Raw genomic sequence first — 27,075 nt, forward strand, 5'->3', positions numbered from 1 at the left:
TCCAATCCACTTTCCTTGTACATGCAGTAAGCCACAAGAGAAGATACTAGTGTATTTATTAGCATATGTTTGCTTTTAACTGCACAAGTTTAGAAAAGGCTAGAGAAAGAGGCTTAATGCATTAATCCTTTAAGATGGTGGAAAGAGTCCTCTGAATTAGTTTTTGCCATCCACAAAATGAAACATTGGGGAAAAATAAGATCTGCTGGCACAAAAACATAGCTCCTTGTGTTTGCAGACTTTTGAAACAGTACACTGCTAGCAACGCCCCAGGCTTATCGGGATAAATATGCTGGAAAATCTTTAGTGTCTTAATCCAAAGTGAATTTGAAGCTGTGACAAAAATTGTATTTGTTCTCAAGAAACCTTCCTTGACAGGGTCACTTGAGATGTGGTGAAAGGGAAGCAGTATATTATGATACACCTTTGCTTTAGTGCTTGATATGTCACACCAAACATTCTCAAAAGAAAACTATACAGACATGCTTCATCTATATGTTATGTGTACAACAGTCAAAACTAATCTGTTCTCAGAGGCTGAGTGAACAGTTCACTGAGAGCATTTCCAGTGGGATGCCATCTGAATCCAACATGGATGCGGTTTGTTCAAACCCCTTCTGCTTCTAGTTAACACTTTCACTTAAAAGGAATGCAAAAGTAAGGGTATTTTCAAAAAAAGATCTGATAATACTGAACTAAGAAAGCAGAAAATCTTGGTGACAAGATTAGCATACAAAATTATTTTCACAAATTGAAGATATGATCTAAAAATCCACAAGGTAGATTTTGGTAAAGGAAAGTGTATGGTGGTATACTCGGGAGAATTCAAAAATATAAAGGCAAGATGGAGAATAACCAGGAAAGCAGTGAGTCAACAGAGAAAGATCAGCAGTTATAGTGGATCACAAGCTGAATTAAGTAAAAAACGTTACTAACTTTCAAAACCTGCAATTCTCATAGCGCCATGCGTTAATATGAGTACCATCTGTACTGCATAATATATAATTTTCTACTCTAATGTTATCTGTAATACTAATAAAGGTTCTCCTCGACGAATATATCAAAGATTTTGCTGTCAACTTAGACATAGTCTGGAAGAGAGCAAATAGTAAAACTTGGAAAATACTGGCCACTGGAGGCACTTTGTCCTGCAAGACCCACGTCTTCCTACATGTAAAGATAAAGAGAAAAATTATTTGTAACTTTCCATATCAGCTGATAAGGCAGCAAGATGATAGTGACTAACAATCCCCAATTTCTAATAACTGGGTGGGAGAGGAGGAATTTATAACCACTTTCCAGAAATGCACTATTGAATATATTACGAAGAGATCTAGATCTTGAGCTTTTAACTGAAGGCAGAATAAACCCTCCCCAATCATTACTTACCATTTGACACTGCATTATAACTTTTTCCATGGTAGTCACTATGAAATTCTAACTCTTGAACATCCCTTCTTTCAAAGTACAGAAATAAGCAGATCACCAAGAAGTCTACTTGTTTACTCTGTCTAGAAATACACCTCAAAGGCCAGCTATTCAGTAATAAAGTATTACTGGAACAACAGTCCATACCCATGCTAAACTTAAGACTCCTGAATATGAGTTAATTCAGAATAGCTTCTGCATTCCCCTAAAAAAAACCATGATGTTCAAACAGCACAGGCTGTCACTGATGGTTTATTATGCTCAAATTCTGGCCAGGAAGATCAGTTTCACCCTGGAGATCAGGAAGCAGGCACTGAACAGTATTTCCACTACAGCTATTCTCTTTTAATTTATCATTATTGGTTAGAATTAGGTAGAGATCAAGATTACTTCTCTTGCACAGAATAAGCTCTTGACCACTGGAAACCTTCATTACTCAAATCCATTACATCCCTTGAGGACTAAAAAAGCCAATGCTCTCAAGTACTCAAAGAACAATTTTTCATCTCCTAAGTCTGACATAACTTAAGCATGCATTAACTAACACCTGCCACCTTTACTGGCCACAGTGACATACCAAGGTTAAATCAATCAGCTGTTACTTTGTTTCAGTCCAGAAGTTTATGAAATGTTAACAAATACTTCATACTATAAGACATAAATATAAATGATAGTAATAAATTTCAAAAGACATAAAATACGCAAGGAACTTACATAAACCACATTAATACAGTTAATTAATTATGGCTTTCATATATTAAACCGCTGGTGTAATGTGCATGAAGTTCTATTTCTGATTCACTAAAACAATCTGACTGTTTCCATAAGTCAATAAGAAGCACCCGTGCATTCTTCCAATGAGTGACATGAATGTTAATTAGTTTCTTAATTAAAAGATTGATGCATTCAGCTAAACATTGAGAATTACTTGTAATGTGCTCAAAACCATTTAGCCCAACTTCAGTTTTTGATATGCTGTTTAACTCCAGAAAATGCACAACATAGAAAACAGAATGTTAAAAAACACAATTCAGCTGCACGCAGCTTAGCTAGCATCCCTGACAGCTTGCATGCTAGAAGGATCAATCTCAACAAGAGAAAATTTGTGGTGGAAGCTAGAGGTTTTTCATAAACAAAAGGCAACTGTAGTGAAATCATTTTCATAAAACTCAGTTTCACAAGAGTCATAACTTCCATGGTATTGAAATGTTATTATAAGTACCATGTTTAAATATATTCTTTGCAATTATTCCTTCTCCATGTGCGCACAGAAAGAAATTATTATCCTACTTCTGTGCCTAGGAACTTACCTGAGTAATAGCTTCTTGCCAAAATGAGAGAGATAATAACTTTTTTTTTTTTTTTTAAGGTCACTATTTTCTTCAATAGTGATGCGTTCCTAATAGCTACGGGGGCGGGGGGTGACACGCGACACGGACGGACACTACTTTCTCTTAAATTTATCCCGTTCCACTATTTTTTATGGTTCTATGAAACAATATTAACTTCGCAGTCAAGATTAAATGTTTGTTTACCACCAACAGCAAGAAGCAGTGCATTTCTGGATTACCGTTTGTGGTGGTGTTTTTAAAGCTGAAACTTGATTTCAGAAGAATTAGATATGGCAAACACAGGGACACTGATGACCCAGACACTGAGAAGGGTGGATATGCTACCCTCCAATTAGAGCATCCCAGACCTAATACCACAGGGCAGCAGTCATGGGAGCACTGTGCAGCCCCCATGACAAGAAATACGCACCCAAGTATCTTCTGACATACTTTAGGCACAGCATTAACATTCCTTGATACAGTGTATCTGTTAAATCTATTAGCATATCTAATTTTCTGTGTAGGTTATGGATTTAACAGGCTGACTGCTATACTTTCTTTGGCCACACAGTGTGCTCACTGACATGTGAGAGGTTTTATAAAATGTGATAGTGACTTATTCCAAGCTGTTCTTTTCCTGAAAAAAAGGCCATTTTAGTCAGACGTTGTACAACTGCCACTCTTTCAAATAAAAATAAAAAAACTCCAATGGCCTGACAACAACAAAACAAGCAAGCCTGAGCATCTAAAAATGTGCATTTGGATCAACTGCTTTAAAAAAAAAATTAAAAAAAAAAAAATCAAAGCCCTGTTAAAACAGTCATCTCAAAATTAACACTTGCACACTGGAAAAGCATAGCACGTTGTTTCTGTTTTGAAGGGACTAACTGCAAGTCTGCTAGTCTTCTGCACTCTCCTGTTTTTGCAGTACCATGTTTTTGTACTCATATTTTGTAAACCATTAGGTAAGCATTTTAAACAGCTGCACTTACGCTAACTGCGACTCAGTTCACACTTGCAAACGGTCAAGCGGGAGTTTGAGGCCATTTTTGCCTTTTCCCCGTGGGTAAGAAGACAGACAAAGCCAGTGTCAGCAGGCGGACCCCAAAGGCCCTGGGCGGAGGTTGGGCAACGGGTTACCTCAGACCGCAGCCGGGGCCGCGAGGGGTCAGCGGCTCCCAGCCCCCGGCCGCGCTCACTGCAGGCCCCTCCGTGAACGTACCGGGGGCGCTCCCGGGCGGTTCGTTTCGGCGGCGTTACGACAACACGCGTGTGTCCCCCCCGTCCCCCCCCTGCCCCCCGAGGCCGCCGTGCCTGCGGGAGCCTGGCGTGGGCGGACCCGGCGGCGCGCGGGACTCACTTGATGACCGTTCCTTTGGCGCCCCCTGCCGTGGTGAGCATGACGCGCGTGGTGAGGCTGCCCCGCAGGTCCTCCTGGTCCAGCCCCAGCAGCGCCGCGCAGCACTCCAGCGCCGGCTCGCTCCGCGGCCTCAGCGTGCAGCCCCCTGCGAGCAACCGCCACAGGCGTTACCCCTCCGCGCCCCGCTGCCCCTCGTTTCAGTGTCGGCTCCCCCCAAGCGCATACGGAGACCGACACGCGCTCCATTTCATACCGTACGCTCTGTTGTTAACGAAACTGCTGCAAGTGTGGCATTTGTATGGAAAATTCTAGGACAAAAGTACTGAACCGGCGATGATCTTGCCGTGACAACTAGAAGTAACATCAACTTTGAAGGAATTAAAGTTTGCCTCTGGAAATGACTTCATATATTAAATGCAAAGAGTCAGTTCTCAAAAACAACCACCAAAAAAACCCCACCCAAAAAGTATACATGAAATTCTGTGTTTCCAGAACATTGTTCTAAACGTAGGTTGTTCAAAAGCTAACCTGCTTTTAAGTGAAAGAACTATCCCCAAATGTAAGTGCTAATACCTAGTAACTAACTGCAGTGATTTAAAAACTTTTGATCTGCACGTTCCTGTAATCCTCCAGACTGCCTTGCTGTGTATGCACAGACCAACAGAAGCGCCTGGCACGGCAGACTCCTAGCGCTTACATTTGCGGATAATGGCACGTACATTTTCCCACGTAAACAGCCGAGAGGTGCGCTTCCTCCTGCTCTGCACCACGGCCTTGGCGCCGGAGCTCGTCCAGCCACTACAGGTTCATAAATCCTTAGCTGAAGCGCTCAAACACTTCAGCAACATCTAACACTTCAACAGTTACGTATGCCAGGATTACATTTATTTCCTGTTGTTCTCAGTAAAATCTATTTCTACAGGTAAGTGAAGAGACCCAAAAGGGATAAATAACTAGTCAAACACTGCTTGAATTCCTTAACTCTACAATGACATTAAGCAAAACAAAAAAATAAAAAATAAAAAGGGGAGAAAGGAGACCTTAAAAGATTAAGGCTTTTGTGACTTGATTTTGGAAGCTCTGAAACACCATCTTGACCTCTAGTAAAAAGCCTTTGGTGTTTCTCAGGTTTTCAAAGCAGCAACAAAACTTTAGAGGGTCTCTGGTACAGAGACATACTGCCCGGAGCGGTTCAAATGAACACCCTGTGTGTACACATACAAGGTGAGAGCAGAATAAAGCCCGTATTTGCAATGAACATTTCAGAAGTGTAATAATTTATTCCAGAAAAATGGGTTTGAATTTCAACATTCAGAGAAAATAAGTTTTCTGGTGTCTTCCTTCCCTTCTCTGAACGCTGACTTTCCTCACCATCTGAGGTTTCCCCCTCTCCTTGTTCGTTTGCCTCCTGAAACTGCCTCTCCACTCACATTTGCACCGTTTTCACTCCGTCCCACCTTGTCAAGCCCAAAGTCCCAACTCACAGAAGGCCCAAGCAAGGAAGCTCCCTGCCAGCATACTGCTGAGCCCTGTGAAGCCACTACCCTTCTCTATCCCCATGTCTTCCCAGATTCATTCACATTAATCATGTTCATTTCAGTCATCTTCATGAAGATGGCAAGGTCATGAATTGACACTGGGAAGGTTCTGATTTGACCTAAGGAAAAAAAAAAAAAAGAAAAAGAAAGGAAAAAAAAAACCCCACCCTACACCTTCTCTGCAACAACCCTAAGCTACCCAGTCTGAATTCAGTGTTGGCCCTGCTTTGACCAGGATACGTTGGACTAGAGACCTCCCACAATCTCTTCCAAACAGAATATCTGTACAGTTCTGTGGTGATTTTGTGCTTGGGGTCGGGAGCTAGTGAACTTATAAGGCCTGTGCTCGTTTAAGTCCTCATTCAAAACACCTTTTAAAATGTTCTTTGGTATGCCCTTCCTAACAACTTCACCAAGTTTGGCAACAGCTATACATACTTGAAGTAAGGACTAAGAGGAACCAATTTCACTGTACCTTGTGTACCTTGCAACTCAAGATAAAGATCATTTGTATCTTTTCTACTATAGTAATATTTGTAGTACGTCCAGACTGGGAGTTTCTGCAGTCCTTCAGGAATATATGGGCAGCAGTTCTCAACTTAGAGAGACTGATTTCAGTAGTAAGGCAAGAACGACCATTCCCAAAATACTCATTCCCCTTCCTCACCCTTCCTGTACATTCTGCTAAGTCCCAGCTACGCTCGTACCAACTCATCTTAAAGTGAGTGACATCTTAAAATTAGGAAGTTTACATTTACCTAAGTTTTTGCTGTAACTTTCTTTCCTCACCTCTCAATATACTAACATGATGGTATTTTTGGAAGCCAAAGGACATACTGCCTTTCCCTACAGATGGAGTTGCTAATTTCAAGATGTTTTCATGACATTAGCAAGAAGTTGGACTTTTTAAAGTTGTTATTATTAAAATACAAAAATGTCTCTCTTCTTTATATCAAACTTTGCACTGAACAATTTCTTGAACAATTTCAGTGAAAGTCTATTTGCTTTCAGAGCATGTAAAAAAGTACAACTTTAAAAAAACCAGGCAAACTTGACTTCAAAATGGTGTGAATTAAGACTGAATTACCCTAGAACACAAGGAAGCTTTCTAAAGCAATAATTCACATGGAAAGGAATCATCTATAATCGAGACATGTTCAGTAATTTTTACAGAAAACAATTTATGTTTCATCTAACCTGAAGTGCTCCCAGCTTCCTCAAAATCAATATTTCCAAGGTGAAGGACACCAGCCACTACTCTAAAAAGATCAAGTTTTTCTGCATCATCCAGTCCAATCTTTTTCATTGCTGTGCACATTCTGTTAAAATCTCCGTGATCATCTAAGAGTGGATCCTTCAAGGAACCTGCTTTGAGATACTACAAAACAACAAGATAAACCGAAAATTCAGTAAGTGATTTTAAAGTAAACATAAGTATTTCCAGTCAAGAATAAACCATAACAGAAAGTATAAAAAGCATGCCAAACTAAGTAGAAAGACATTAGAGCTCTTCATACAGTACAGGCTTTGCAAGAACCCTAATTTGTTTTAATTTCTTGATACTTCAAAGCATGATCTTCTAACTTCAGCTTCAAAGCAAACTTCAAACTATCTTCAGAAAGCAGAAGTTGGAGAGTGTGACAGCTAAAGACAGGGGAATACAGGATAGCGAGCAGTGGAAAGGAAGATTTTGGTTAAGGAAGCTATCAAAGCACTCATACCAAAGAGTGCTTCTAGCCCATAGCAGTTGAACAGGATGACAGAAAATTTGACAGGCCATGGGAAAGGAGTACAGGACAAATGAGAATTGGAAGAGTTACCCCTATCCCAAACAGACTTATTTAGAGAAATATACTTGTTAAAGTTTGCTGGTGATTAAGAAACAGTAAAGTTGTTCGCAGTGTTCTACGGGTTAAAAGAATACCAGCTATGTTTTAAAATACCAATTTAACATTTTGCTGATTTTCCTAATTTAAATACATCAAAAGCTATTTAATATTTAATGGTTTTAAACAGTAGATAGTAACACATCTGCATGCAATCAAGAGATTAACTGAACATGCACAGACTGATCTAAGGTTTTACAATTCCTTTAAAATGTTTTCAACTAAAAAGAATAATTAACTTTAAATAGATGCCTTGTTAATGTCAAATAAGCTAACATGATTTTTATCAAAACAAAACACCACATGCATCTGAAAAATTCACTTCACACAACATTTAGACACATCAATAAAATTAAACTCCATCTTAAATTATGTAAAATGATCACCTCGTCTTCCTGATAAGGAAAACACAAAAATAATTTAAGTATTAATTGACCATTCCAGCTACTTTTATTAAAATAAACAATCTTAGTATTTTTCACAAGAAGACAGAGCAAATATTAAATTTCTGATTTTAAAAAAACTGAACAATGCAATATATTTCCTGTTTAAGTGGCTAGACTAAGTTTTAATATCACTGAAATGTGATCATTTATTGTGCCTTCAAATTGACATGGCTGTAACATACAAGTATTATGGCATCATGTGTTCCACTATTTAACATCCAATACATATTTTCAGAATTATTCTTTCAGTATGTCTTAGTTTAGACAAACACTTATTTCAAATTAAGTCCTTTAGAGGACACATTTTATGACAGAACACCCGCCTGTAAATCACATCAGTAACAGAAGATTGCATAGGTTCATCTTCCAGTAATAAGAATAAATTACCAACTTCACTACAAGTCTTAATTTAAGGCAAATTAGGTAAATTGAGGCAAAATCTCCCAATCATCTCTTAGCCTACATGCTTGGCAAGAACTAAGTATCCACTAGCTTTCTGCCTCACAGTAACATCAAATCAGCATTTCTGTATCTTACTCTCCACCATCCCCGATTATAGAAAATAGCCTAGATTCAAGCAAAAGAAATTGGTGTTACGTGCTCAGTGTTACAACATACAAACACTAGAAATCCAGGAAGAGACTCTACAATGTTGACCTGAGCAAAGGAATTATCTATACTGTCTTTCATAGCTAGGCATGAGCTACATACGAGCTCAAGCCCAAGTTGTCAAAGGTAAAAGAGATGGCACGGTCATTGGGGGAGAGAAGCTCTGAGTAAACTTATCTTTGTATTATTCCACACATATATGCAGCTTGCCCTGCTACTGAATCTCAAGTATGGATTTGATTAAAATTTGAAATATCTTCCAGCTATACAAATGAAAAATTCATACTTTAGGTATGAATAGATGAAAATCGTATTAGAGAGCAGAGTGGAAGTTTAATGAAGTGTTTAAACAACTTCCAATTCACATATACTATTAATTTGGATTAAATTCTTTAGTGTCCTCATGCGAACAAGATCAAAGGCTTAAATGCTACAAATTCTGGTAATTCCAGTTTTAAAAAATGTAAACAGAGATGGAACAAGAGGAAAGAAATGTTTTGAAGTTTCACACTTTCTTCCAGGCAATGCCATGCTCTGCTGCAACAGTTCATAGCAAGGGGACAACAAAAAACAATAAAGAACGCAGTGTACTGGGGAGGGGGATATACTCGTGCTAGAAGTGAGGTTGCACTGATGTTTTATAAAACAGTTTGGAGCATCATTCAAAAATCCATACAGTAAAAATGGCTCTGGAAAAAAACTACTGCTTCTGACCTATTCCTAGCAGTAGTAAGATTTAAAAAGAAAATTACAAAAAGTCTCGGATAGATTTTTGTTTTCCACTGAAGACAAGCTGCATCATTAAGTGTTATATTATTGTAAGAATGAAAAGGAAACAATTTTATATACTGTTCCATTTGGGATTTTAAGATGCATGTTAAAATGTATTTCTAGGACTGAACTCCAAAACCAGAGTTCTGAATATACCAGCTTTGACAGTACCCATTTAGACCTATAAAGGTGTGTAAAATGAACATTTCATTCCACACTGTAAAACTGTATTCATCATTTTTACCTCTATCTGCATTAGTTAATAATATAAACTAACTGAAGATACAAACATACCTCAGGACTCTTGCGATTTTGCAAAATCTGCTTGTCTGTTTCTTTGTTAGCAAAGTATCTGGTACAGCCTCGATTTAAATACTGTAACAATAAAAAAAAGTAGAAATGCATACTTAGACAGAAGTAAGGAAAACATGCTTTCATTTAAGGCTTGCTCTACATAGCTTGATTTAATCATATGATACCAACAACATGCTAGGTATTCAGAATTCATTCCTTGAAAATGTATTTATTTACATCTACAAAATTACAGAAGTGCAACAGTAACAAACTTCCATTGAAAGCTTTTTGATTTTGACAACTAAAATACTTTTTGACACAGTGGGATATTCATTTTGTTAAGTCCCACAATCTTTTCTTAATGTTTGACTCTACTAAACCTATTAATGGAGTCTGAGATTACAGAAAAGACAATCAAAATTAGGAACCAAGAAAATAAAGTTTCTGGCCTATGTATAATACCAAACTTCACTCCAGCAAGCTGTATAGAAGATCAGAAAAAAATCACAATAATCTTTATGTTTTCAGCAACGTATAGGCTTTATATAGTATATCCGTGGGTGAGAGGGGTAGGATCAAAAAATTTGTGGTACTAAGTCCAGCGTAGTTTTATGGTCTTTTTTTCCTCACCAGAAAAATATTTCTATAGGTAGTAAGAGACATAGCATATTAAAAAGCTTGAAGAGTATTAAAAGCTTATAACATGGTACAAACAGAAGCCTAATTCAGAACCTGGCTTCTGATATCCATCTCATATTGTATAGTAAAGGGAATAGACCAGGCATTCAGACAATGACTGACCCTTCCAGCAAAATGGGATCGCCAGCTTTTTCTTTCTGATCTGTTCAGCTGCAAGTAAGAACTCTGTCCAAAAGCTTGGACAGAGCCCTTTGTCTAAAGGAAGTGAACTGGTTCTTTGCTCTAGCCCATGAACAAAGAAGATGTTTTCAACTAGGTGAACACAGATAATCCTACACTTCGATTAAAATTTATATACAAAACTTTAAAAAATAAAATATTCTTCAAAGCATTTCTAACAGCAGAAGAAACATAGGTGACAAATTTAATACTAAAACAAAGTGTTGAGAAACTGTTGAAAGTTAGCTTGGTGTTTAAAGAAAAACTTTTCAATATTTTGTTATCAGCCAGTAAGAATGCAAAGCACAGCAAATTTTAAACAGAACAATATATCCCTGTATTACAGTATTAGTAACACGATCCCAGAAACTGGGGATGGGAAGTGAAAAAGGTCGTACTTTTCAAGAAGAGAATGTGGAAACTTATCCGACAGGCTGAGAATGTGAACCAGCAGGGTATTCAATAATAACCTATGTAGGACACATTTAATCACAAGATAATGGCTTTCATTTGAAAGCTAAAAACTCAAATAAATTTACATATTAAACCTAGGAGAAATTATATTTTAAAGCACACAAATACACAGCTTAAGTTTATCATATATAACATCTAAATACCATTGCCTTTTTTTTTTTTTTTAGTCTGAAGTACAACACCCCATTATAACATCATTGACCCAAACATAAGATGATCTGATTTCTCTTCCGGAAATTAAGATCTGAAAAAAATTCAGCTTCTCATCTCGACCAACTATATTCCAGGTACAGATTTACTGTGCAGCTTTACTGTCAAAGCCATGTGGTGCAGTCCAAGGCACCTGGACTTACAAGGTTCAGCACAGGGTTACCTAATGACTTTGAATTTCTGAAATTTGAATTTCTGCAGGGGAACCTAAAACACGAACACCCAGGACTGCAAGCTTTTGTGTGGGTGTCCTTGGAGGAGGGGTGTGTAAGAAACCTGCAACTTTTCATAGTCCTTTGCCAAGTAAATTCATGCTTCCCCCAGAGAACTGCAGGGAAGGATGAACTAACAGAGAGGTAATCCCCATCGGTGCTGCTGAAATCCAGACAACAGGTCAGGCAGGTGCAGCCAGCGCAGTTGTCTTGGTTCACATGCCAGAGCATGGCCAAATGCATGGGGAGGAGATTACGACGGATCACTTAAGTCGAAGGGAAGCAAGAAGACAACTGGGGGGAAGAAGAGCATTAAGTTATCCTTCGTCTTTTAATATTGTTTCACTTCCGTGAAAAATGAGAATTACCTTAGATTTGAGATGGTCCTATTTTCAATGAGTGTAGTTAAGAGAAACCAGGCATTGAGCAAAACATGCTTGAGTGTCAGGACCCAAGCTGGCCCTAATTTGGACTTTGACTTGATAAGCTAAAAGGCACAAGACAAGTGGCACGATAGAGCCAAAGCAAAACTGCAACTTTAGGGATGGGTTTTTCTAAATAACCAATTTAACAGTATGATTCTTTTCTGAATGTTTTTCTTGCCTAAAAAATTAGCATTAATATCAAAACACTGATCAATCATCAAACCTTGCCTAGTATAATACCACCATCTATTATTAGAAGCCTGAAAGATGGTATTTCCGTGAAATTTGAACCAAACAGACATGCAGTCACCAAAAACTGTGGTAAAAAAGTGACACAAGCATGATTATTCAGAGCCATTTTATGATAAAACCGGAAGCAGCAAATGAGAATGAGTAACACAGAAAAAATAATCTTGACAAAAGTAATACAACTTTAGGAAGAAAATTAACCTTTTACAGGTTTGGGGTTTTTTTTCTAAAAATCTCCTGTAAAGTGATACTTCATAAAAGTTTAGTGCAATATGACTAATAAACAAAGTATATTTGTATTAATTTACGTACATACAAAGATGAAAATGATCCTAAGTTTTTTGTTTAATTAAAGATTATCTACTTTAACTTCAGAAGGGGAAAAAATTTTTTAAATATTTCAGAAGTGTTAAAATTCTTAAATTTAACATGTAGAGTGGATCTTTCACATGAGGAAGAAACTCAGGATTCAAATACTGACTTACGGTAAAGCAATAAATATTCTTAATGGAAATGAAAGTACCTGCTGCAAACTTAGTAGAAGTCAAAAAAAAAAAAAATACGTCACAGTGTGGTAAGGCTGGTGTGACTGTAAACTCTTTATAATTGAAACAGGCAAGTGAGTGCCTTCTGTAAAGGCACTCAGGCTGTTCAGTACTGTACTGCAGCAGTCTGATTTTAAGCAGGTTATAATTCTGACCTTGACATCTACAACCTTGCGTGGTCTCATGAGCAGAGTTTTTGATTAAAAAAAAAAATCCCTAAGAGTGGGCACGCAGCATAATCAGTTCCAGAATTAAAAATCCATTAACTACAAGAAATAAGTTTTAATGGAAAAGTGGCCGCACAATAAAAATATATATTTGAAAATTTGTTGAGGATTTTAAAACAGACAAGAGAATATTGCATAAAATAACTGCACAGCAAAGAAGAAAGTTTTGAAAACTAGCTCCATATTATATGAAAATAAATGGTGTTGGGGGTTTTTTTAAGTATGCTGTTTGTTGGGTGTTTCAAAAGAAAAGCTTTCTGTCTAGAGAACAGAAGCAGTTCCTTCTTAATAAGCATCAGATCAAGTTTCCATGGCACAACTGAGTACAAATAGCTGAACTATAAGAAGATACAAACTAAATATTTAAAGAAATAATATAAGGTCTATAAAGGCCCCTAGGAACGCCTTTGAGGAAGTAAGGAAACTTGTCCTAAAATACTGCCATGGCTTTTAGGGAGCAAGGTCATCTAGATACCACAGTACAAATGCATGATGTGCACAACGTGGAACTGCAGCTCTGTGCCCACTTCCTGGCTCATCAGTAAGCAGAGACTGACTTGGCCAAGCCAAGAGGCAGCAAGCAGCAACCTGTTCGGTCACCAGTGTACACCTGCCTTCCCTACAATGAGCGCACTAATTTAGGTGTCACCTATGCAACCACTGCTTTGCACAAAACTAGTAGGAGCTTTGTATCTTTAAGGCTTCTAGCCATCTGCTGAATTCTGATGAAGCTGAGTACATAAGATACATAAGTACATAAGTACATAAGTAACAGGTAAGACAGTCCAAGTTTTATTTAGAAAACCAAGTTTTGGAGAAAGTAACAGGTAAGCACAGTCCAAGTTTTATTTAGAAAACCAAGTAGGAAGACACACCAACAAAGAAAACAATCAACACAGTAATCTAATTCTTGGTTAGCAGTGCTCCTCACCCTGTTTCAGATCAAGGAAGTCTAAAAAGATGGCAGTCAAGTAATTTATATCCTTGTAATTGCACACGCTCTCCAGGGTTGTGTTACAAAACCCTTCCAAACCCATGGCAGGGATTTGGTCTGTGTATTTTAGAAATATGCAAAATTCTGCTTCCATGAGATTCCAAGCCAGGCATAAGCCAAGAGACAGTGGAGAGATGGAGACAAATGACAGAACACAAACAACTGACCAGTATTTACCAGTAGGAACTGATTTGCCGATATTTTTCTTTTCAATGCAAGTCAACAAAGCACATGGTGATATTTGTAGATATTTACAGTTCAAGTGTGCTTGTCAAAAGCAAAAGAAAAACAAAACAAAAACCTACCAATACATTTATATGTAATTAATAGCAGGAATGAATGACTGAAGGCAAAAGTCTTCACCTTACTAGTAAAATTGGTGATGACAGTATAAGATGTGAATAGGCTTAGAAGGACCTTGAAAGGGGCAGCAAAAGCTTGCTTTGAAGAGAAAGAGAAGGAACAATCAGGAAGACAATGAGAAACAGCTGTATCAGTAAAGCTGCACTGGTTGGATAAGAGTTCAGTAATATTTGGTTCTCAAGAAAAAAATTACTGCAACAATCAAGATTTAACACACTGAGAAATTAAAAGAGAATTTAAAAATAAGGGAAATTGGATTGGAGTCACTCGGGCAAACAAAACAAAAGACAAAATTTGACAGACAAGAAAAGAAAGAAAGCAAAAGGAAACATGTTATGTGTCGATCATTTCTGAAAACAATTCTGTGAAATCTGAACATAGCAAAGGGGAGGAGAAAGAAGGAAAGCTGGAGGAAAAAGTTAAAAGTTAAACTGAAGTAGTAAAACTGTTCAGTGGAAAAATGGGAGGAAAAGAATGCAGGAACATAATGGTAGGACAGAAAGCCAGCCTGTTTGCGGGATTGCTAGAAACATAACACAGAATCAGGGTTAATCAGGAGAAACCACATAATCTCAGAAAAGGGCAAAAACCCTAAAAATAAAGCATGGAGAGAAGAAGGGAAGGCAGTAAGCAAATCAGAAGTCATAAGAACAGGCACACTGGATTGAATTAAAAGGCCCATACTATCCAAGAGCTTGTCTTCAACCGTGACCTCTGCTTCACCCAAGGATTTTACTGTTCCTTTCTGAGTTGGGATGACAAAACTGTGTACGCTATTTACAAATATGGATGTACACTGCAGCATAACTCACTATTTCATTCTCGCTTCCCTTCCTAACAACTCTAAAATTCTACTCTGCTTTTTCCCTGCCACTGAACATTAACCTAACATTTTTAAAGAAGTATGCACAATGATTCAAGTCTTACTTCCCCGCTGTTTATTTTAAGTTCACTTTCATTTAGGTATAGTTAGGAGTATTACATTCAGCACTGATTTTACTGGCTTCTCCATTACTTGACTGACTGGACCAGTAACAGGTTGCGGAAAGATAGCCAAAACTCAGAAATAGCAAGTAGTCCTCACGAAAAAATAAAATAGGTGAAGAAAAACCTAAGAGGGAGGATCATGCTTAATGAACAGAAGTAATCTTGGCAGGAAGAGCTGAGCATGGGCTTTGGGTCAATTGGAGATAAAAGGATGAGCTTTCAGCTGAAAGGGACCGGTAAGTCTTATCATGTAACCTGGAGTGACCAAGAATGACAGAGGAGTATGATGAGAGGAACGGGAAAGCCTCAAAAGGAAAGGAGCAGTACAAATGAGTATAGTATGATAGGAATAGGAACAAAGTGCAATGGAGTAGAAAAGACAAGTTATGTGAAAGCACATGGACTGGAACAGAGAAGCACAACCACCTTGTTATCATGGTCTGATCCTTGGTGGGAAACGTAAGGGAAGAATAATTTAAGAGAGAGAATCGTGGGACAACTCCTATGTCTTCCTAAACACATGGCTGGAATAGGAAGAAATAAATGCAGTTTTCAAGACTTAAAAGATGGGTTACCCACAGAACAGTTAGACCACAATCAAGAAATTCACACTTTACACCTCTAGAAGAGCCCATAACAACATTACTAGCAGCTGGGTATGCAACAGTACATTTTTGGAAAAAGCAAGGATTCCTCACTCTTAAGACACAGAGAAAAAGTACAGGAAATCTTCCAATAAGGAAAAATGGCAGGCAGCTTTATTTCAGGACCAAATGGATTTAACAGAAAAAACTTCTGATTTTTGTAACAGGAAAGAGTCTGTCAAAGATAATAAACAGATTTTAATAAGATCTATATGAAAAATCCATGTATGGCAATACAAGAAGCTTTAAAAACACCGGACTCTTCTGTCAAAGTAATAAACAGATTTTAATAAGATCTATATGAAAAATCCATGTATGGCAATACAAGAAGCTTTAAAAACACCGGACTCTGATACTCACCCTAAAGTTGTCGGGAGAGCTTAGATATAGTTTTTCCCTAATGTCTTCTGGAGCACCAGCACAAAGCCTGTAAAAGATATGATAATTCCTCTCTTCTTTGCCTTGCACACAGATCCTAGATTTCTCCAGAAGGTAATGTGATACAAATCCACCAACCACCGAATTCTAGGAGGAAGAAATATTTTTCTGATTATCTCAATATTTCTTGGATTATTTGAGATTCAGAAGTTTTCAATTTACATTTGTCTGATCACGGCTTGCTCAACAGACACTCCAAGAAGGTTAAAATATACCTATGCTTAATACGTATTAAGCTTAGAAAAGAAACCTTTACCACAACTTCTCCCCTCGGCTCATGTATTGCATATACATACATTCCTCTTAAAAGAAGGGTCTGCTTCACCCCAACAAGTAGAAATCCTTGGCAGAATTCCAGTAGTTCCTGCAAAGCACATTGCTACAGCCACCCTTACACTTTTTGGATGGCAGTAAGTGCCATTACCGTGCTATTACAACCTTCTCTAGTTGTATTTCACTAAGAGTCTTGCAAAGGAGAAAGAAGGGTTAAAATTAAAGAATACATATTTGGACAACATCTTAGGCAGACTAATTATGAGCTAACATTTTTTTTCAAACACTTGCACTTCTTTTCTGAGATGGAAGTCTGACCCAGATTTCGAAAGCCATTTGTTATCTGGCCTATGATAAAATTCCCTGTGCCTAGACAAATCTTAATAGCAAGGAAATTCCTGAGCTTACAGCCATTACAGCAACTAAGAAGGACTTACTGACTGACAAATTTGACTATGGTTATGCAGTCATTCACTCATTCAGGAGGCCCCAGGCTGTACTTATATTCCTTTGAGAAATCAGACCTCATAAGGTCACCACGAAGTGAAGTCTTGTGAAGTATGAAGTCTTGTAAAAGAGGGGCTCAAGTAAACAAGCTGATCTTGCCCTGGAAAGCTGCAACAGGCTTTTAAGCAGTTTCTGAAGATATTCTGAGCACTATTTGTTTCAGCTGAAGCAATTAATCTGAAACACCATGTAAGTGTTGACAGATAAGTTGACAGGTCATGAACGCATCATTCCAAGTAGAAATTTGGGTCCTTTCAGTAAGTTTATTAACATCAACTGGACCAACAGATAAAGTCCCTCTACCCTTAAAGAAATTTAGTTATTTACTATCTAAACCATTAACCAAAGATCTGAAGTTTAGTTACAAAACCAAGGGATGAAAACTTAGCAAAAGACCACAAGCTCAAGACCGGATGATGAACTTAAACTCTGCAGGAAAAGAAACAAATTCTTGCAATTCCTATGTCCTCAGTCAGAAAGATGAGGAGGCATGGATATAACCTCTACAGCGGTCGTCGACGAAAGTCTTCAACGTGGACATGCCGGACAGCTATACAGTCAGCCTTAATTGTGGAATGTGTGTGTACATACGCTATCCAAGCAAAACTACACCCGAAGAAAATTTTTCATAACCTACACAGTGAATAGTACTTCTGACAAAAAACAATTCCATGACTTGTCACATACATAATACTAATGCGAGGTCCCAAAATTTCATACAAATACATAAGAATATCAATAATTCATTTAAAGTATTAAAGCATTAAAATATGTTTATATCTGTTTATATGTAACATGCAACTCACACTTACTTGTGCATTAGAGGAATGCATAAATACTTAACAGCAAGTAAGTTATCCTTTAGATATGCCTTTGTGCAATGAAGGGAACAATTTTTATTCTGTTGTGGATGGAAGCAATTTTCCTACTGACTTGACCCACCATTTTCCAGTAGTGACACAGTACTGTGTGGCTTTGGTTTTCCTTTCAGGGTGACAGAATACAAATCATATCTGTAAAGCAGGACAGTAGCTACTTGGTGCAAGATAAGTAAGTCTATTCAGCCTACTTCCAGTCTAGCATTACCATTTTATGGCAAAAAAAAAAAACAAACCCACAAACCATTACTGGTTATCTGTATCAAAATTCCAGTACCTTTTCATTGAAGTGAATTTCTACAAATTTCCCAAAACGACTGCTGTTGTTGTTGCGAACAGTCTTTGCATTTCCAAAGGCTTCTAATAGGGGATTTGCTGTTTGAAAAAATTAAAATTTTTAAAGTGTTAAAATTTGATCAATAAATTACCAAAAAGAATGAGAGAACAAATACATACTAATTATTCAGCGAACTTATTGGGAATAAGGTTTGAAAATTAAAGGAAATATATTACCTACTAGGAATAATCAATTTTGCAAATTGTACTGGATATACTGTGGTGGAACTTACAATGAAATATTTAAATATCACATAACATTGCAAAGTATTTGAATCGATACTGTAAGAAATTCAGAGACAAACATCGAAAATTATTCAGTGATGTTCTTCTACAGCAAGTGGGTAAATAACTGATACATAAACTATACGAGACAACACACAATTTAACACTTCCAAATGAGTTGTTATTTTTAAAATCTGAACTACCCACTTATCCCACAGATGAAAGTGCCACTTAAATGTCACGCGTGCAACACGTTAGATTGATTAGGAAATTAAAAAAAACGTATTAGAAGAGTGTGTTGATTTCAAAAACAACTTAAAAATGCCCTGTCAAATTAGGTCAATTAAGTGATTGAGTGATTTTATTTTTTTACTGGCTGCAGTTTTCAAGTGCCTCAAAGCCCATACAGAAAGAGTGACAGCAATCTAAAGCGCATATATATATATTTATATATATAGCTATCTACACATCACACACAGTTTAAGCGGTTTGAAAATGCTCAGCAGTTATGAAACACAAGGCCTCTGAAAGACTGCATTTGTTAGCTCTGAAGATCAAAGAAAACCGATTTACTAAATCGCGCTAACAATAAACCACTGAAAATATCTGCAAGATTTTATAAAGCTTTTTAGCCTTGGAAACTAAGTGAGCAGAAACTGAGATTTAAAACTCCACTGACAACCATCTACAAATCTGCTCCTACAAAAATTAAAAAGTGAAGGAAAAACTACAGTGGTTGAATAAATTACAGATGATAATGCATCATTTAGTAGGACAACATCAGCATTAACTTTTTTGTTTTGGCTAGGTTTTCATTTTTTTAATACTTAAAGCATATGAAAATGAAAATCTGACTTTCAAAACTGACTTCTTAAGAGATCTTTGATAACTATTCAGGTATTTTACATAAAATTAACAGTTTTGAAGAAAAGATTATGAATAAAAACAAATTGCAAGAGGTCTTTCAGATAGGTTAAAGGTTCCTCTAGTAATACACATGCTGTAAGCATGCTTATTAAAATTGTGCCTAAAAAACTTCAAAATTCACACATCAGATGCTGTTTTAGATTAAAAACACAAAGCTTTTCTAAGAATACCTACAAGTACCAATTAATTTTATGGCATACTACGTCAGGCATTATCCAACTCTTGGCCACTTTCTGAGCTCCTTTAGCACACAGCGGATTTCACTACGGAATTGGTTTAAGCAAACCTACAGCAACAAGAGATTAAAGCCTGCAGTAGTTGTCTTGAATAATCCAGTGGCTTGAGTTTGAAAACAGAAAATTTAAAGCAAAAGAAAAAATAAAAGTTTTTGGTTTAAGAAAAAGAGAGAGTAATGAAAATCCGAAATAAATCTTCTATATGCTACAGAAGACTAAAACTGACATATGAGGCATTGTTAGACTGGCTGAGGGTTGTTTGTTTTTGAGATATTTATATTTTCTCAAAAAGTTATTTTCTGTTCAATTAGGAAGTGCATGCAACATTAAAAGAGGCTCAACTGGAGGACCAACACAGTCTCTTCTGACCTTGTTTGGGAGTTTATTGTAAAGATTGACACAGTCTCTTCTGACCTTTTTTGGGAGTCTATTATAAAGATAGACACAATTCATTGTGTGCTTTCTGACAAAAAAGACGTAACAGAAAAATGACCCAGAACCATAATTTAAAAGAACTTCCCTGCTTTATCTGACTTTGAGAACTTTATGGTGAGGAGGAAGAATTACTCTTTCCTGGTACTAACTGATAGTAATGAGAACATAATCTTGTCCTTGCAGATTTCATACAGCATAAAATCCAATCTTGGGTACACATGTGTGTGAAGTTCAACTCACACACACAAACATTTTCAAGATCAAGGACTATATGACACTATACTAAATAAAAATGAAGTGAATCACAAATAAAAAAAATATGTTTTCAGAATTTAGGATCAAGGTAAACTACCAGTAAATGATGCCCTAGGAAGTCTGATAGTATTTCCATCCTAGCTTTTATGTATTTACTGTTGATTGACATTTCAAATTTGGAAAAAAAAACCCAAACAAAACTCCAAAACATTGGAACCTTTAATTCAATTAAAGAAAATTCAATACCTTCTACAATTCTATCAGCAATATCTTGGCCAGTACCATAGGATTCTGTCAAATACCTGTAAAGCAAGATAAAATTATCGGTATCTTTCATGTGTCAGGTTACCTCAATTCAACAGGATTTAGCACATCTGTGCACCATACTTACCAACCATTTACTAAAGGGAAAGCATATTGATTACAAGTTTGAAATACCTGTATCTTTTTAAATAAATGCAGTTTGACTTTTTTCTTTTTGTTAAAAATATTCTTGCAGACTTCAGATTTTTTTCAATACTTCAAGACACGCTAGAAATTTCTTCTAGATGTGCATATGGAAATCACACTTTTATACAAATATAATGAAACTATTACTGTACTATCTGCATTTATCAATAATCTTAGTAAACGCATAAGGTTTCATATGTATTTCCTGAATTAAAGACTGTTTCCACGCATACAGCTTCTGTGTTCATAACTATCAGTGTTAATAAAAATCCCACATGGAGACGGTGAGATAGGAAATTGCAGGTGCATAATCAAGGTAAGATTCAATTTAGCAATTGAAGAAAGAATTTGAAAATAAATCCACAACGTACTTGCTCCAAAGTTGCAGCTTTCTTTTTCTTTTTTTTTTTTTCCTGCGCACAGGGCATGCTTTCTGGAAATTCACAAGTAAATCTGGGACGAGTTAAAAACAGTTCTCAAAAATGGGGACTTCCAAAAAAAATTTAGGAGCACTAACAGAGCTCTATTAGTACCTTTTGCTTTCTGATCACACAAGGGAAAAGCCTTCCTGTTTTTAAAACTCAATGATGTTTTGTACATGGACTTTATGGGAGCAGGTGGTGGGGAGAAGCAGCAGCAGCAATATTTGCCTGCCATGTAATCAGAACTTCCTTTGCTGAGAAGCAGAAGAATAACCTCCTTTAAGAGCATCCCTCAGGAGATGTTCTCCCAGTGCCTTGCCATCTTTTTTTTACTTTTAGCAGGATCAAAGTTAGGAAGTCCCCTGTAAAAATCATTACCAGCACCTTGCAGTAATTCTTACAGCTATCTGTTAAAGGTTGCACAGGGGCAGAGAAGAGCAGTATGAAGGACAGACAGCCATGACAATTCTTCATGGGATGTGGAAGATAATACCGCTACTGTACGTATGTACTAGAGAATACATGATTGTCAGGGAAAAGGGAATTAAAGATTTATACTGGGAAACAAGGACAAGGCGGGGAAGGGAGCGTATTCACACTGCCTGCGCTGTGCTTCCCTGAATAATCAGGCCACCTATGATATAGGTGAATTTAATGGAGCAGTGCTTTCCAGTTACAGTGTTCCAGAGTGATAGAAAGCAGTTAAAGTATAAAGCAAATATGGTCAAACACATTAAAATCATACAAGAGGAAGGAAGGCTGATATATATCAGCAACATGGCCTCCATGTAGTTTAATATGCTTGATTTAGTATCGGTCATACATGAACATCAATAAATAAATAAATCCCATTATTCAATCTTATTCAGTAAATTAGGGTAAAGTATATTACAGAATCTCTGCAGCTATTTCAAAAATCAAGAGTTAAAAACCCTGGATGCTTAAGCAAACTAAAGAAACAAAGACAGGGAAAACACAGAAATGCACATTTATGGCAAAACCAACAGTGTCTTGCAAGATACAGTTAAAATGCCTAGTTACATTTTTATCTACCACAATACCAGATGTGCAATACCAAAATGACTGCATCACAAACCATAATTACTACATGATGTCACTACAACCGAGTTAAGGTTTCTGTGAACATACAGCCATTTCCTTATGTTATCATGTCAGCATTTAAGTTTAACCCTATGAATTTCTTGTATTAAAGCATACGTAGAAGTATCTTACTGAATTGTGGCTTAAACCTACTGATTACTTTACAATTTGCTCTGTCTGTACGTCAACCAAACGCATGAACACAAGAAATTCAATTATTAACTTTGGTCCAAAAGCACAAACCTCAAAACAAATTTAGTGTTTTCTGTCTTGCCAGCTCCCGATTCTCCAGAGACTATGATGGACTGACTCATCTTGAGCACTTTCATGTCACGGAATGCTTTATCAGCTTAAAAAGAAGAATACGTTAAACATGACAAAAATTAATATTCAGGAGAGTTGCAAACATAAAGTTAAGCTACAATACAAAAATTAAAATGTAACATTTTCAGGAGTAACAAAGTAAATCTTTACAATTGAGTGCATTACAACTTATTAAAGTCTGTTTCCCTTTAAATTACATTGTAGTTGCTCACCCTCAAACACTGACATGTAAGAGCTTAAAGTCTTTGAAAACAAAAACCTACTCATCAGGAGAGTTGCAAGCATAAAGTTAAGCTACAATACAAAAATTAAAATGTAACATTTTCAGGAGTAACAAAGTAAATCTTTACAATTGAGTGCATTACAACTTATTAAAGTCTGTTTCCCTTTAAATTACATTGTAGTTGCTCACCCTCAAACACTGACATGTAAGAGCTTAAAGTCTTTGAAAACAAAAACCTACTCAACTATATCCAGGACAAAATAAAACAAAAACCACCACCTAGAACTAAATCTCTTGAATTAAATGTATTTATGGAATTGTAAGCAATCTTACTTTAATGTGTCCTTTAAAGGGAAACTTTACTTTCAGTTGCACTTACATCCGAGACAAGGAAACTTGGAAAAACATGGGTAGTTTTCTTGTTATGCAACAGGTACTAAAAACCCAGCTATTTATACTTTTGATTACAAAATGCAACATGGTGAGAAGGCTTTTAACAAGTCAAATGTTGATTTGTAGTTTCCAAATTATTTTTTCTTAAACAAAGTCACTGAAAGCGGGTTTATCCCGTTAATAACATTTAAATGCACTTCCTGCCGATAACACAAGCATATATATAAAAAGAAACAGTGCATGTACTCTGGCAACATAGTAAAAGGCAAAGGAAATCACTACACTGAAAGACAGTGCCAGTCATAATTATGTCATTCTTCATTTCTAAAATCCGAATTTCTTTTTTTTTCTTTTTTCTTTTTTTTAAAATGGTTGTAAATTATATTTAAACTCTTCAGACATAAAACACTGGAGGTACAGAATAATAACAACAGGGTTTCTAATTTCCAGGTTCTTCAAACTGCATATCAAGGACGAGAAGATTTGCAATTTTAGCAAACAGTGGGTTTATTTTATAACAGTTTAAAGTAAATTAATTACTGTTACAGGTGGCAATTTATGGATAACTGTGAAGTATTTAATGTTTGTTTTGTAAAAGACAAATACAGGCTCAATACATACCAATAGCAAAAACATGTGGTGGCAATGTTCCAAGTGATCTACCCTGGTACTTTTTAATAGTATCGGAAGAATAAAACTTAGGTATATCAAAATATGGATTCACTGCAATAAGAATGTTGGCTACATAGGTCTGTGAAGAAAACAATTAACAGCAAACTATTAGCTAGTATCCAACCAAGTGGTTAACAGCAATTTTCTATTACTATTGAAGACTATAGCATAATTATAACAATTACATTTACAATTCTCTCCAGCTAATGCAGATACAAGAACAGATATATTTTCAGAGTTCCTCTAATTATCTTCTCAGGACTTCTGTGAAAAAGCACTTCTCGGGAGAATTTCCTAACCACTGAGCTGTGGAGCATGTCCTGAATTTGACCTTTCTCCCAATCTCCTTTTAAATTATTTCCTATTGTCCAAGTTACTGGATCAAGGATAGGACACCACAACCTCCTCCTCAAAAGTGAATAAACTAGGCTCCTGGCTAGCATAACGCACTCTCCTCCAGTGAGGAGGATAATTTTTCAGTATCTAATGGAAGCAACTCAGCAGGAAGGACTGACAGGATCCTGTCTGGGAACGCGCTCAAGCCAGGCAATAAAAGCATTCAGCCGAGAGAAATTAGCTATGGCTGCTTCCACAGTGAGAAATACAGAATGCAAATGTTCTCTAGTAGAGAAGGAATTTGAGAAGAATTTCAAATCAAGACTGCTTTTTACTTTTCCATAGGATAAGGAAGACTGAAGCTAAGTTTTTTAAGGTTTCTGAAAAAAAGAAACTTTCATAGCTTGGTTATAATGGCCACATTATATACAAAGAAGAACAGGTGTATGAATGACAGAAAAAAGCAGATTTGCAGGAAAAGGTCTGAAGAAAAAGCAGATAAACCTTCAGCTTGAATAACTTATTTGGTTTGTTGTTACTGAGCATATCCCTAAACAACTGACATATGGACACTATCGTGATATGTTGATAGAAGGCTGGATCACACACAATATATGAATTTTATTAGATGTTTCTATTTTCAGCACTTATTTCACTGAAGGAAAACATATGCACAGAGTTCTTCGAGAGCTGCAAGTACTAACATTAGTTTTCCTTTTAGTAACAAGGCAAATACTGGTAACCAGCATTAAACAAAAAGCAAAAACAATCTTTAATTCAAACTGTATCTTAAAGTTACAAGGGAAAAGTAGTTAAAATAGAAATTGAACCTTGGTTGGTTTTTGTTAGTTTTTCCTCCAGAAAATACACCTTCTCAGGACAACATATTAGTAGTATTTGTTTACAATGAAGAAAGGCTTTATGAACCTAAATACCCTCCTACCTTATAACCAGTTGGTTGTTTTTTTAATTATTATTTTTCCAGAACAGCATTCAAATGGCCAATTTTATTTATTTATTTTAAAGCTGGTGCTTGATCTTAAGCCATAAAGAATTTATAGCTATGTAAAGTTAACTGCAACAAAGGAAAGCAACTATACTTTCTTTTATGTAAAAGGGTTTAACTTTTAATTCAATACATTTTAGAACAGTAAGCTAAAACAAAAGTTGTTATTTTAACACAGACACTTAATAAATATGTAGAACTGCTTTGCATTATCACTAGCCAGCTTCCTATTAGAAAAAAATAAAAAGAAAGAAAACTCTTATCTTTCTTCTGTTTCACAGCTGTCAGTGTCCGGGCAGATGGCAAGGACAAAATGTAATTTAGTCAGAATTCATTAAGTACAATTAGGCAATTTGATAGCAATATAAAAGTTTAAGATGGACATCTGAGCTAGGAGGTGTCAAAGACGGCACCTGTTTGCTTCGTTCAAAAATAATGAAGAAAGAAAACCATCTTTGTTAACAGCTACTCTACGGGCGAAGTAAGTTACCTGCAGGAACAGACCTTTGTGATACAACGTTGTGCTATGGTTGCACATGAACAGTCATGTAGAGAAAAATCTATTGCTCTGCCTTGTAAAAATCAGCTAACATTAATGTGATTAACGTGATTCAGATCTCAAACCAGGTATAATGTAATAAAAAAAAAAAAAAAGAAAAAGAAAAAAGGCCTAAAACCTCCTAACCTTCCAATGTTACCATTTCTGTTTAGTTTCTGTTATAGGAAAAAACAGAATTGGAAACACTTGCTTTGTTGATTTTTTGAAAGGACATCTATCATTAGACTGGTTGTCATGACATGTAATACTTACATAAATTCTGTCCTTACTGTACCGAACTTTGATATTGTGAAGGAGAGTGGCCTCATTTAAATACATAAGGGAACCTGCAAATAAAAGACAATCATATACCATTAAGAGCTCAGGACTACCTTCGTGTACAGATGAAAAACTGTATCTTAGGATCAAGGAGAATTTTACTTCCCCTCTCTTTGGTTACAGTTTTAGACCTGCTCTTTGCTGTACAACTGGAGCTACAGAAAGTTGCTGAACGAAGAGTCAGACTCCAAGAGTCTCAACACAGGCCCTGCTCAGCGTAAGCTTCCTTTCACCAGTCCTTCAGACGAACACGGTGCGTCCCCCCCACGCCAGCCCGTAAGCACAGAAACGGGTGCCTACCACAATCCCTAACACCGACTGTTTCCTTCCTTCCAGCTCCCTCTCCAATCTCGGCCACAGTGTCCCTGGGGTAATGCCACCTAACTGACATTTAGAATAACTGCTGGCTCCTGGTGATTTTTAGATGTTTATATTCACCGATTCAATCGGGAAATACTGTCTAGAGGCGGCAGCAAGGCATCATTGCAACACCAGGCACCCATGCAACCTTTCGTGCTTCAATTCTGAATTTTGTTGCTACTAGGCCTCCTCAAAGAACTGTTGGGGGGGGGGAAAGTTAACACAACAAAATCTAGCTTTATTTTTCTCCTTTAATATAAAATAACCAAACCAACTCTGCTGAAATGTTACAAGGCAGTGGCTCAAGGCAGTGAGCGGGCACCCACAGAAAGCTTCAGACCATACGGGTTCACATTCTGGCAAAGCTAGTCCTTGCTTTCAGCTATAAAGCACTGGAAAGCGTTAGTAGTCTTAATTATAGAGGTCATTACCAGTTCCCATTGTAACAACATTAAAAACATTAACCCTAAACCAACTGAGGGCACTACTCATTACACAGGTTCCGTTTTCAAATATGCTCAATCCTCTTTTTCTCACCGCTTAAAATTCA

General features: G+C 36.8%; 1 protein-coding gene across 4 annotated transcripts in view; it reads right to left on the reverse strand.

The window, feature by feature from the left end:
* MYO6 (myosin VI) overlaps positions 1-27,075 on the reverse strand; it is an 84,858-nt gene that overhangs the window by 47,430 nt on the left and 10,353 nt on the right. For all 4 annotated transcript variants that reach the window (XM_009275759.2, XM_009275762.2, XM_009275763.2 and 1 more), the window contains exons 3-11: positions 26,100-26,173; positions 23,896-24,025; positions 22,578-22,683; positions 20,608-20,663; positions 18,225-18,322; positions 16,212-16,376; positions 9,664-9,744; positions 6,855-7,035; positions 4,120-4,264 (exon numbers count right to left, since the gene is read on the reverse strand). In XM_009275759.2, coding sequence (XP_009274034.1) covers positions 4,120-4,264; positions 6,855-7,035; positions 9,664-9,744; positions 16,212-16,376; positions 18,225-18,322; positions 20,608-20,663; positions 22,578-22,683; positions 23,896-24,025; positions 26,100-26,173 — 1,036 coding nt within the window. The remainder of the gene's footprint in view (positions 1-4,119; positions 4,265-6,854; positions 7,036-9,663; positions 9,745-16,211; positions 16,377-18,224; positions 18,323-20,607; positions 20,664-22,577; positions 22,684-23,895; positions 24,026-26,099; positions 26,174-27,075) is intronic.

Source organism: Aptenodytes forsteri, unplaced genomic scaffold (assembly GCF_000699145.1).
Source record: "Aptenodytes forsteri isolate BGI_AS27 unplaced genomic scaffold, ASM69914v1 Scaffold256, whole genome shotgun sequence".
NCBI lineage: Eukaryota > Metazoa > Chordata > Aves > Sphenisciformes > Spheniscidae > Aptenodytes > Aptenodytes forsteri.